Source organism: Lactuca serriola, chromosome 7 (assembly GCF_051521515.1).
Source record: "Lactuca serriola cultivar US96UC23 chromosome 7, Lser_US96UC23_V15, whole genome shotgun sequence".
Lineage (NCBI taxonomy): Eukaryota > Viridiplantae > Streptophyta > Magnoliopsida > Asterales > Asteraceae > Lactuca > Lactuca serriola.
This window is the reverse complement of record NC_136414.1, coordinates 123,358,131-123,371,691: the sequence shown is the minus strand read 5'-3', so window position 1 is coordinate 123,371,691 and position 13,561 is coordinate 123,358,131. Positions and strand designations below refer to the sequence as shown.

Genomic DNA, 13,561 nt, shown 5'->3' with positions numbered 1-13,561 from the left:
AGAATTTGTAATACGTAGCAAAACGAAAAAAAAAATGGAACTATAAATAAACACATAACCCATAAAAACTAATCACACATTATCAATCATGTATCCTGGCTATAATACCAATTTTTTATGATAAATCGTAAAAGTACAAAAAAAAAAAAAAAGATACCATTGAAACAACTACATCAACCAATCCAAATCTCTCCATCATGAGTCAATATCATGAAACACAAGGCATCGACATCTTTAATACATCAACTATGAATGCTATAGTATACAGACTTAGTTTGCAGCCAAACACAGACACAACTTTTTAACACAATCAATGCTCCTCTTGCATGAATAGGTTATTACCACACCACATTTTCAATTCCAATCGTGCCTCATTTTATGAACAATTAATTATCAAAAGGGTAGTTTATTTACTTTCACAAGTATATAAAATTAATTTTCAAGAACGTATTTACATAACAAGCAATAACTTACAAAAAAATAAATGAAAAGCAACTCTGTCATTTGTAATTTAACTACCTACATCCCAAATCCTTTAATAAATTTATAACAAAACAAAATATTGAGTGTCTGGAAGTTTGACATAATTTTCGGTAGTGACAATAAGTGGTGGACATAGAAAAGATTGTCAAACTTTAATACTTTCATTGAAGGAAATGAAATAAAGTAGTTAAACCACAAAAATGACCAAATATATACTGGCTTTCTATATATTGCCATAATAAAAAAAAATTAGTTGCAAGAAAAAATAACTTACTTTCATTAATTCGACTATTATATCATCCTACTTTCTATTACAACATGTATATAAAGCAATGTCATCCAAATACAAAACAACTTCCACTGCTATAAACGACAAATTTTCCAAAGTATAATGTCCACATAATAAAAAAAAAAGTGAAAGTACAATGATATAGAAAGTACAATGCTTTAGTAAGAAGAAAAAACCGAAAGTTCAATGGTCTACCAAAAAATGAAAATAGAATGCTATAATACATAAATAAATGAAAGTACATTGGTATTTCTTTTAGCTCTTATAGAAATATCAGTGCTACCTCCAAAACATGCATTTGAGCCATGTAAGAAATGAATATTAGATATAGAGGATAAGGTATTTACTAATTACTACCTCTACATCTTTCATTTTCAAACAAATGGAACTCCATCAATGTTCTGCAGGACTTCCATTTCCACTTCCACTAGCTATTTCATCTGCCAAGAATCAAGAATATAAACCAATTGAAATGGAAACACAAATCCATGAAATAAACAATGAGCTGATGATTAGATAGATACCTTTAGGTAAGCCAGATGAGAGCAATCGATCAATATTGTCAACACGCCTTTGTATGGACTTCAAAACTAAATTTAGAGATGATACTCGTTTTTTAACACCAGATATTTTTGCAGCATGCTGCATAATGAAAGGTGATGGTGCATCTGCTAGAAGTTGATCCAATTCTGCAGAATAAAAATCAGTCACAAGGTAATCAAATTTGTAAGTATTAAAGATGGATGTAGTTGCCAGAATTTGATGTTATTGCATTAATGGCGACTCTGATTTTGAAACAAACTGTTTACCCATGAGAAAGAAAGTATATTTCTATTTATTGCTTCGACATCATACATGTTCAATCAACATCCAACTACATTATGCATTTTACCCCTTACTTAGCTGAAAAATCACCTAATTGATTTAGTGACTAAAGATAGGTGAGGTGAAATTTAGCAGGAAAATTGAACATCAAATCATGAATCAAAGCCGGGTTATCGAAATCCCTAATTGCAGTAGGTTTGAAGATTCGTAATCGTCACTTACCGCGGGTGAGTCGATCGATGGAGGAAGATAGCTGATCTTGACTTCGAGAAGTCTGTTGAGCTTGACTATCGAAATCCCTAATTATAGTAGATATGGTGTAAGATAAGCCCTTGCCCAATGAAGAAGACGTGGAAGCGATGTTATCATTTTTACTGTCACCGCCGTCGGTAGCAGAGGTGGTCGTCTCCTCCGGAAGCTCATTGGTAGTATCAGATGCTATGTTCTTATCATTCGGCTTACCCTTAACGACATCACCGGTATGTTCTTCGCCGGAATCGTACTGCCGCCCTTCGTCGGACATTTTTTGGGTGGTAGGAATCAAGATTTCAAGGCCGTGGTATGAAGTTTGGCATCGGAAAACTACGTCTTGACGAGAAAAGTGGGCTTAAGCCCATTTAAATATATCTAAAGCCCAACTGCTATGGTCTAACCCAAACCCTAGCTATAAATAAAAGCCAACACGCCTTGCCTTTCTTCGTCCAGATTGATTCGACACTGTCTATCGGCCGATCAGAAATTCAGAACCCAAGAAAGAGAGCGAAAACACAAGAAAGCTTGAACCATGCGTGCCAAGGTAAAATTCTTCCTCATCATTACTCGAATTGTTTTGTTATTGGCTTCGATCGTTCGTTTAATCAATCTAAAACCCTAGGAATCTGAAGCTTCGCATCAACATAATACTTGTTTTGTGATTAGTCATTCTAAAGTTGTCTGCGTTTGCATGGATTCATTTGGTTTTCTGACATCCGCTTCCCGGATGTTTTTGTTAAGTTTTTTAATACTCTTACCAATCTGATTTTCAAGTATTTAGGCTTGGGGAATTTGATAGCTCTGTATAGATTTGTTGTTAGAGTTGTAGATTTGGATGAGTAGCATTTAACTCTAGGATCTTTTTATTGCAGTGGAAGAAGAAGCGAATGAGGAGACTAAAGAGGAAGCGACGAAAGATGAGGCAGAGATCTAAGTAGACAGTAGGATAGCTTCTTTCATTCATTCATCACCTTCTGCAGCCATGGAGTTGGTATTGAGCTTTATGATGGAGCTGTATATTGTCTAGTCACTGATGGTAGCTTTTTGATTCTGTAGTGCTGGTAGGGTTGAAGTTTTGTTTGGTAACTTCATCAGGTTTTATTGCTTTTTATCTAAGACATCCAACTTTTCAGATGTTTGTGTTACTTTTGGTTGATGCTGTTATTCATGTTTTTCTAAATTTTGGTGGTACCTATTTTATTTTAATTATTTCACCATATGATTTCTGAAGTGGAACAACTCAGTTGCCGCATGTAGTTTATGAAAAAACATGTTTTATATCTCAGGATCATGTGATCGATGATTTTGCATATATTTCTGAAGGTTTTATTGGAATGTAATTTTAGCATATAGAAACTATGTTTAAGAACGATTCTAACATTTAAAAAAAGGTTAATCTTCAGATACGTCCCAATATTTACGGAAAAGTTAGACTTTAGTCATAAGATTTTTTTTTGAACGAAAAAGTTCCGAAAACAGCAAAAAATTGCAGTTTTGACTCTTTTTGACCGGTTGAAACCGGTACCAAATTAATTTGGCACTATTTCGTAAACTAATCTGAAATATTGAGATTTTTCTGTAAACAAAAAATATTATGACTTTTCTATAAACAAAAATATTATGATTTTTCTACAAACAAAACCCATATTATTATTATTATTATTATTAAAAATATATATATAAGAATATTTTTTTTTTGAACAAGTTATTATTAATATTGTTACTAATACATATAAATGTATTTAAATGAAAAAAAATAATATTAATGACATTGTTTAAGGGTAGAGGTGGAGGAGATGTTGATGTTTTTAACATTGAAATCATGAATATTTGCTTGTATATTTTTACTTTGTATATGGTAATTTTACATTTGTTGTTATTGTTTTGAATTCAGAATAATAATACTTAACAATTTAAAAGAAAGTTGCATATTTGTAAAATTGTTTATAAATAGTTTAAGCTAGAAGATTTATCACTTTGTATATAAAAATGATTAAAGTAAAATGATTATTTTCCAAATCCAACAGATCCACTACAAACATCTATATACGTAGCTCATATCAACATTCAAAAATATTAATTACAATATCTTGTTTAATAAAAAGTAATAGGACATGTTTTTTGGATTAGTACTTTTGAATTTTGATTAATATTTTTGAATTATTCCTATTATTTTTTATTAAACAAAATATTGTAATTAATACTTTTGAATTTTGATATGAGTTACCTATGCAAATGTTTGTAGTGGATTTGTTGGATTTGAAAAATAATATGCAACTTCTTTCAAATTGTTAAGTATTAATATTCTGAATTGAAAACAATAATAACAAATATGAAATGACCATATACAAAGTAAAAATATACAAGTAGACATTCACGATCTCAATACTAAAAGCATCACCATCTCCTCCAGGACCTCCACATCCTCCCTTAAACAATGTCATTAATATTATTTTTTCATTTAATGCATTTATATGTATTAGTAACAATATTAATAATAACAAGTTCAAAAAATAGTATTCTTATTTATATTTTTAATAATAATAATAATAATAATTATAATAATAATAATAAGGGTTCTGTTATAGAAAAGTCATAATATTTTTGTTTATAGAAAAGTCTCAATATTTTTTGTTTACAAAAAAATCCCAATATTTTGGATTGGTTTACGAAATAGTCACAAATTAATTTGGTACCGGTTTCAACCAGTCAAAAAGGGTCAAACTGCAAATTTTTGCCGATTTTCAGAATTTTTTCGTTCAAAAAAAAAATCTTAGGACTAAAGTATAATTTTTCTGTAAATATTGGAACTTTTCTGAAGATTTCCCTTTAAAAAAACAAATGTTCAACAATTTTATTGTGCTTTATATTATTAAAACCTTAGTCATCATTTTACACTCCCAAACTAATGAAACTGTAAAATTGGGACAATTGTTTTTAATTTTATGAATATTAAAACATTTGTCATCATTTTACATTCTCAAACTAATAAAACTATAAAATGGATACAATAGTTTTTAATTATATGAATAGAAGGCTGGTTAGGAACACAAGATAGGTAGAAATAGAAACATTTAGCATTTTTATATCTACAAACTTCGAGCATATTATTGGCGGTGGGTATAGTTCTCACCCACCATTCGGTCACCTCACTATTAAAGCTCCAACGTATGAAGGGGGAATTGAGTGAAATTCTTCTTTGGTTTAGTGAGGCAGAGGCCATGTTTCTCCTCATCAATATGTTACCATTAATACAACACCACCTCAACAACATTACTGTAGGAGGTGGTGTGTATGCTGTTGCAAGCAGCCACCTCATCATTTTGGGCATGACATTGAGAGTGGTAAAAGTATACATAATGGATAGTTTGTAGAGAGAGTTTAATGATGGGGAATGTATAATTTGGATTCAATGAATTGAATTTTTACATTGTATTGACATTCAATGAATATGAAGTTCAATGGAAAAAATTAAACATTTTAACAACTAAAAGTATGATCCAATAAACTTTGAAGTGTTCAATGCATATTTTGCGAAGTCAATGAATATGGAGTTCAATGGAAAAAATTAAACATTTTAACAACTAAAAGTATGATCCAATAAACTTTGAAGTGTTCAATGCATATTTTGGGGAGTTTAGTGGAAAATATGAAACCTTTTAATAACTAAAAATATGATCCAATAAACTTTGAATTAGAGTTCAATGTATAGTAGGATTTTTTTGTAGAGTTGTATAGAGAGAAAAACAATATAGTGTCACTCAATTAAACGTTAATTAGTTCAAGAATAAATTACATTAATGGTCTCTATAGTCTTTTTAGGTTAGACAATGACAAAAAAAAAACAAACAAACAATAGTTGATCAAGCGCATAACACAAAACAAACAGTAGAGTCTTTCCGAGTTAAAAAAATAAATTACGAATCAAGACTCTTACTCCAATGTATTGTGGATACATTAAATATGAGTTCTTAAAAAATAAAAAGTTATATCAAATGAGAAGTATATACATTTGAGGGTTTTTTTTCTTTTTTTTTTTTTTTTTTTTTTTTTTTTGTAGAAAGTGTTTGAGCTCTATATGTATATGTTTTTTTTAACCATTTATATACCAATATATTGCTAGCATTTCTATTTAATCTTTTATTTTATATATTAGACGAATCCTTGCACGTTGCGTAAGAAATATATTGCAAAGTTAAAATATTCAATTTATATGTTATTTAGAATAATCCTAAGATGTTTGGGTGGCAGGATGCTTTATGTTGAAAGTAGAGACGAACCTAATAATTATTTTAATAGAGATCAAAATGAAACATAACCTATATAATTAATACTTCAATAAGAATTTAATTTCAATAAGAATTTAACTAAAAACACAATGGACATTCGACTCACAATGAAGGCTTCTATTCTTAAATTGTGTATTATTTTGTAACTATTATGTGGTTAATTAACAAAAATTTAACGTTTTACAACCAACTTTAAAACATAAGAAAACATTTTTACATTAATAAGTTCAAAATCTAAAATGTAAAAGAAAATAAACATAGTAACGATAATACTAAGTTTTGTTATGTAAAGCATATTAAAAGGAACTAAAATATATGAATATCATTAGGTATCTAATATTTATATATATGAAAATATTAGTAATAACGTTTCACAATAAAGCTAATTTAAATAATATTTTAGCTAATAATGAATTGAATAACAAAAACAAAGTAAAACTTCAAAGATTAAAAATAAAAGTTGAAACATAAACAAAACTAAAAACTAAAATTATATATAATGTAAAATATTGACAATATATAACTAAATAATTACTTTTTAGACATCTTAAGGGTTAATATAATAAGATGTGATGTTAATTATTTACTCTTTAAACGATAATGAGAATCTTAGAAGCTTAAAAAAACTTGAAACATAAAATATAATAAAATAGTGAAAATTAAACTCGTATAGTTATTAACTTCTTGATCTTTATGAGAATGTTAGAACATTAAAAAAAATTGAAACATAAAAAAAGAAACAAAATAGTGAAAATTAAATCCATATAGTTAGTAACTTTTTGATTTTCAAAAAACTTATGAGATTACATAAAAACATATAAATTGTGATCACCCACCAAAGAAAAACATATTTTTACAAGGAAACCCACTTATAATAGTGTAGATTGTCTGTCTAGAATAGCCAAAGAAAAATATATTTTTAAGAAAAAACATATTTATTTGGTGACTTTAAAATTCTTAATAACGTAGACATCTTTTTCTTCCAAAATAACTTTGTACTTGTTAATATTTTTCTTTGTGATGAAAATCTGAAGTGATTCACCCTAATAATAGGTAGACACACAATTCAAAGTTTAATATTTATACTTCTATCGCTAATAACTAAAAAGATAACATTAAAAAAAAACCTTGTCATCAATACATACCATCTCCAACTCTATTATATCGTTTTTCATTTTTATGATTCAGTGTTTCTCATATCCTACACAATTACACATGGATAACCCAATACTCTTTCACTGGATTAAGCTTATTTATCTTAGACTGGAGGGTGTGGGTGGGAAACTTCCATCATTTTCTGTGGGCCATAACATCATTTCTCTCATTTTCCTTTCCTTCACCTAAACCCAAGAAATGGATGAGAAACTTCCCTCACTATTTTTTTATTATCTTTTTAAAAATATATTTCCTACAAATATTATACTCATTTTGTAGGGAATTAAAAACCATGAGTTTTGATATATATATATATATATATATATATATATATATATATATATATATATATATATATTATAATTTTAGTAGGTATATAATTTAATAAATATTAAAAATTAGTAAAAAAAGTTGGCCAATAGAAATAAGAGAGAGAGAGAGAGAGAGAGAGAGAGAGAGAGAGAGAGAGAGAGAGAGAGAGTGCGACAATGAGCTCCCTCACCACATTTCCTTCAGTCAAGGAGCGGTGTTCAGGTGAGAGAGAAAGCTTCCTACACCCTTTCCCTCACCCATACCGTCCGACCTTGGTGTATGTCAACTCAATAATGAAACTTTTACTAAAAATGAAGTTTTTTGGGATGCTTGTAGTTAACTATTTATATGTACATATATGATAAAATTGGTTAATTTCGTTGATTGCTTATTTAATATCATGACTGTTTTAACTTCCACCTAATGTCATATTTTTAACTTACATATGTCATAATATCAAAAAGTATCATAATATTAATGATTTATAATTACAATAATTATTAAAAGAAAATTAAAAAGTCATTGGAGTTTCAAGTGCATGAGGTTTAAATATTTTAATCTTTATGATAATAGATATTAGGCGAATTCTCACGCGTTACGCAGAAACACCTATATAGTTGAAATCTTTACAAATATATATTTTTTAAATATAACAATAACACCGTTGTTAAATTTGACATAATAGTCTGTATACTAAGTTGATATAATATATTGATTATTATGAATTATATGACAATATATACATCTATTAAAACTTTATAATCTCTACCCGCGGGTTACTCATGAATAAAATTAAATATAATATATGATTTAATATTTATAGTTGTTGTTATTGTTAATTACTTTTTTAAAATTTATTTACTTAACGTTTTAATTTTATCATTGTAATTATTTAAAGCGTCAACCATTTTTTTTTGTTTTTAAATGTAACAATATAATCATTTATAAAGAGTTATTTTTAACTATTGTTATTATAAGTTATTTTAAGCTACTTATTTGAAAAATTTTAACGATTATAAAAATATCTTTAGGAAATATTTTAGTTAAATTGAGATTATAATTTAGTTTTTGCATTTAACACTATACTTTATCACATTTAACTATTCACAAAATATTATTTGGGTTTTTTTTTTAAGTGGAACTGAAATTTATATTTAAGTTAACCCTGTAATGTTATATTTAAATTAACAATTTAAATATTGTGTTCAAATTGTTCAAAAGTTGTAGCTTTAAACTAATAATGATTTACATACAACATATTAAAACTAATAAACTAAGTATAATATGTTAAAAATTAAAGACATAACTTTATAAGTAGAAGTAAATATATTATTTTAATATTGAAATTTAGTTTATTTATGATTACACTTTAGGTTTGATATTTATTTAACCTTATTAACCAACTTATAATCATTATTAGAAAGTCACTACAATTTATCACTTTTAACTATTTATAAAATATTCTTTAGGTTGTTTAAGTTGAACTAAAATTTATATTTAAGTTGACCTTTAATGTTATATTTAAATTAACAATTTAAGTATTTTATACAAACTGTTCAAAAGTTGTAGCTTTAAAATGATAATGGTTTACATACAACATCATATTAAAACTAATAGATTAAGTATAATTTGTTAAAAGTTAAAAACATAACTTTATAAGTAGAAGTAAATATATTCTTTTAATATTGAAATTTAGTTTATATATGATTACACTTTACGTTTGATAATTGTTTAACCTTATTAACCAACTTATAATTATAATTAGAAAGAAATTGAAAAGTCAAGGGAGTTTCAAATGAATATAGTGAAAGGAAAAGTGTTTCCTTTATTTAACTTTATTAACCAACTTATAATCATTATTAGAAAGACACTACATTTTATCACTTTTAACTATCTACAAAATAGTTTTTGGGTTATTTAAGTTGAACTAAAATTTATATTTAAGTTAACCTGTAATGTTATATTTTGAATTAACAATTTAAGTATTTTATACAAATTGTTCAAAAGTTGTAGCTTTAAAATGATAATAGTGTGATAACTCAAAGTTAAAATATATAAATATATATGTAATTAGATTATATCATTATAATAAAATGATTAGTTCAAGGATTAATGAGTTAATTAGTAGAGAGTTATGAGGTTTAATGTCCAAACCCGTCACCTTCATTGTGGAAATAAATTTGAGCATTTGAAGAGTTTATAACTTCCAAGGCCTTAGGCATTATAAAGAGCTCAAAAAAATCAACTAGAAAGCCCACCAAAATTGCAAGAAAGGTTGGAGAAACGAAGTAGAAATTGGGGTTTGAAGTTCGTAAAGTATTTTCGGAGTGGTGCTCAAAATTAAGGTACGATTCTTTAGTTTCAGCTCGTTATAGTTATTAAAATAGGTTTATATGTAAGCACTTTGTGTCTTGTTCAATCCCATGTCTCGATTTAAGCCAATAAGTCATAGTTTGATGAGAATTTTAAAGGAATAAATTTTGTTTGAACAAACGTTTGACTCCATCTTATTTAGAGCAAAATTTTGGTAAATGAATATGGATAACTTGAAGAAGAGAATGAAGATAAGTATTTTGATTTTTATATAATTATTTGAAACAATTTGGAGGAAATTTAAAAGTTTTTACAGATTAAAAATGGTGGAAATGAGTTAAAATTTCGAGTTAAGAAGAAAGGGTGTTTATGAGTTTTAATTTTATTTGGGTGGGTCACTGGACGTGTCGAAGATCCAGACTTGCAACACTTGTTTTATTTTAATGAAATTTCAATTTACAGAATCAGTCCTTATACGTTTGATAAAGTGTTAACTTCCATTTTTTTGGGAAAATGTGATTTCTTCCTTTTCATTTAAATTGGAATATGAATAGTTTTAATGACGTGTCAATATTTATTTTCTTACATTTAAAACCATTGCATGATAATAAAAATTACGTAAATGAGATATAGAGTTTTGATTACTTGCTAGTTCTATGTATTTTCTTTTATTTATAAAAAAGAGACACAGGTTTGTCTTGTATTTTTAAGATTTAAATTGTTTTAACTTTTAAGTATTAAAAATGAAATCAATTAGTTGGAAAGAGAGAGGCATAGTACAAGTGCGAACGTCAATGTAAAATTATTTTGGTTGGCTGAATGAGACATGTGGATATTTGAATCGAAACAGACGTGTATGATATTTTCTAGGACGATTGCCTTAGAAAATTTGTTCATGAAATGTAGGGTGCAGATTAGCAATAAAGCTTCGATTAGAACTTATCGGCTCTAAGGTGAGTTTTTCGTGTTTTGTGATTGCTCGCACATAAATGCTTATCATGTGGTTTATTATGCATTATTTATTTATTTATTGACAATATGTTTTATGATACGTATGGTTGTGTGAAAATGTTATTTTGCGTTGTTTATCTATTGTGTGGTTTTTATTGGGTGACATGTTTAGTGGGAACGAGTATGGTGTTTATTCACCGTGAGCATGGCGGATGTGTGTGATCGGCGGGGATGGGAATTGAGAGTCATACTCATTTCCTTGGATATTTAAAATACTTGAGTACAATGGATGATGAGTTGTCTCAAGGAGAAGGGAAATGAACCTTTAGTTCTTTCTCTGGATAATTAATCGTTCCCCTAAATTATGTCATCGGGTGATATGTTTGTTGTATGATTTATTAAACATAGATGATAAAACTATTTGTATTTTTTAAGTGATGAACATGTATGTACAACACGAACTCACTAGGCCCTAGACTTACGCATTTAGAAACTTTAAATGTGCGCAACCGAGGAAACTATTTAGCTAGTGGCAGGGAAAGGACAAGGAGGAGGATTAATCAAGAAGGCAACAAAGGAATTCCGCAAAGACATAACCCCCGAAGCTCTTCGGTTGAAGAATTTATATATATATATATATATATATATATATATATATATATATATATATATATATATATATTGCTTCCGCTATAGTTTAGTCTATAAGCAAGTTCATATTTGATCTTGGGAGATGTTGGAACGATTATTTGTTATATATATATATATATATATATATATATATATATATATATATATATATATATGAAAATTGGGGTGTTACAAGTTGGTATTAGAGCCGGGTTTAAGCAGATTAGGTGTTTCCGTAAACACTTAAGCTTAGACGGAAGGATCGAGAGGTAACGTAACGACTAATTTAGAACATATCTTACTAGTAGGCGTCATGTCCTCAAGGGTATCATGGAGGCTTAGTAAGGTAACACTAGAGCGGGAAGACATTCTAGTTGGAGCCGAATTTGCTGCACTCGGAGAAGTACTAGGGACTCTTGTAAACCCTACTTCTAGTTGTTGGCACGGCTAGGGTCGAGGTAGAGGTAGGTGTAGGGTAAGAGGTCTAGGAGTCAACATAGCACCTGTACGAGCAAAATTGGTGTAACTGAGCTCTAACTCCAAACGAGGTCGTGGTCGGGGTTGAGATTGCATACAAGGTCCTACAACAAATGTGGTTACTCGAGAATAATTAATTGATGAGATTGCTCATGATATGAAAGCTACATTGTTGGATGTAAATGTTCAGGACCGAGATGCACTATAGAAAGTGAAAGGTAGTAACATGGTTAATGAAGAGGAAGGCTTTGGATATAGTATCTTAGTTCCAATTTATGACCCTAGTGTTGCACTAGGCAGTATGTAAACGACAAATGATGAGGTAATTGTTACAAGACGTTCATGAATTGTAAGCCACCCGTATTTAATGGAGAAATTGATCCTGTTTTTTCATCAACATGGATCATGGGATCGAGGGAACATTTGATATTAGCAAATGTACGAATGAGGACACGGTGATTTATGCTACAACAATGTTAAAAGGGGAGGCAATACATTGGTGGGGCATGGGGAAGGAAGTTAGGGGGCGTGAGGCGGCCAAGAAGATGTTGTAGGATAAGTTTCTAAGAATCTTTAAAGAAAAGTTTTGCCCTCAAACGATAGTTAAACAGTTGGAGGAAGAATTCTTGAGGTTAGAACAAGGGAATATGACTGTGAGAGAGTACACCACTAAGTTCACTGAGGAAGCTAGATTTGCAGAGTTTTACATGTCTACGGAGGAAAGGAGGGTGGAGAGGTATATTTGGGGACTAAAAACTGCCATTCGTGAATTTGTAGAAATTCAGAAACCAGGTACCTTTCAATCTGCTGTAGACGCCACAGAAGGCCGAGAGCGGGAAAAGAATCGTCAGGGTGAGGATAAGCATTCAGGAAAACGGAAGTTGGAAAGTTTAAATACAGACTCAAAGAAAGGCAAGACTTCTAGTTCAGATTGTAACTATGAGCAACAGTTTGAGATAGAACAATGTACTATATGCAAATGATTCCATAAACGGGAGTGTAATATGAACCAAAGAACTTGCTACAAATGTGGAAAGATAGGACATATCGCTTTAGACTGTAAAGTAGGGAAAGTATGTTACGGGTGCGGGTCCCCAGATCACATCAGGTTAAACTGTCCTCAGAATAAGGGTAACAATAATCAACACATGATGATAGAGAAAGGGAATCGGCCAGGAGATGAAAAGGCAGAAACGACAAGGACAAAAGGAAGAGCTTTCCATATGTTAGCGCTGGAAGATCAGGATACCCCGATATAGTAGCATGTGCTTTCCAGGTAAACACTATATATGTGGGTGCTATTTGATGTTGGTGCAAAGATTTTTGTTTTTACTTTTTGTAAGTGCCTAAATATGAATTCAAAAGCTTTTAGAAATAAATACTGATGATGATCATTATGTAATCGTAAGAACGGAATTTGATGATTACTTGATTTAAATAGACAGTTGTTTAGCACCACTAATACTAGTACCCATAACACTATGAGATTTTGGTTATTGTGGTAGGAATGGAGTTCTCGAGAACATGATATGACACATATACCATTTGTAAGGGAGTTCTCGAGAGTCCTATAGGTTAGCACCAA

At 29.4% G+C, this 13,561-nt stretch overlaps 1 protein-coding gene and 1 long non-coding RNA gene across 2 annotated transcripts; one reads left to right on the top strand and one right to left on the bottom strand.

Moving 5' to 3' along the window:
- Positions 1-827: 827 nt before the first annotated feature.
- Positions 828-2,120, bottom strand: LOC145062565 (SNARE-associated protein-like protein). Its single transcript, XM_079010151.1, has 3 exons — positions 1,820-2,120; positions 1,297-1,461; positions 828-1,212 (listed from the first exon to the last, which is right to left on the bottom strand). Exons 1-3 carry the CDS (start codon positions 2,118-2,120, stop codon positions 1,166-1,168), a joined length of 513 nt encoding a protein of 170 aa, XP_078866277.1. The 3' UTR covers positions 828-1,165.
- A 136-nt stretch (positions 2,121-2,256) lies between these two features.
- On the top strand, positions 2,257-3,029 carry LOC145062566 (uncharacterized). Its single transcript, XR_013687612.1, has 2 exons — positions 2,257-2,393; positions 2,722-3,029. It is a non-coding gene; the product is annotated as an uncharacterized LOC145062566 (long non-coding RNA).
- The last annotated feature ends 10,532 nt before the right edge of the window (positions 3,030-13,561 follow it).

Excerpts from the sequence above, each read along its gene's own strand:
- LOC145062565 (XM_079010151.1), bottom strand. The coding sequence starts at position 2,120 with ATGTCCGACGAAGGGCGGCAGTACGATTCCGGCGAAGAACATACCGGT. Across the intron at positions 1,462-1,819 it reads CATCGATCGACTCACCCGCG|AATTGGATCAACTTCTAGCA; the intron begins GTAAGTGACGAT and ends TTTATTCTGCAG. Across the intron at positions 1,213-1,296 it reads CTCATCTGGCTTACCTAAAG|ATGAAATAGCTAGTGGAAGT; the intron begins GTATCTATCTAA and ends GATTCTTGGCAG.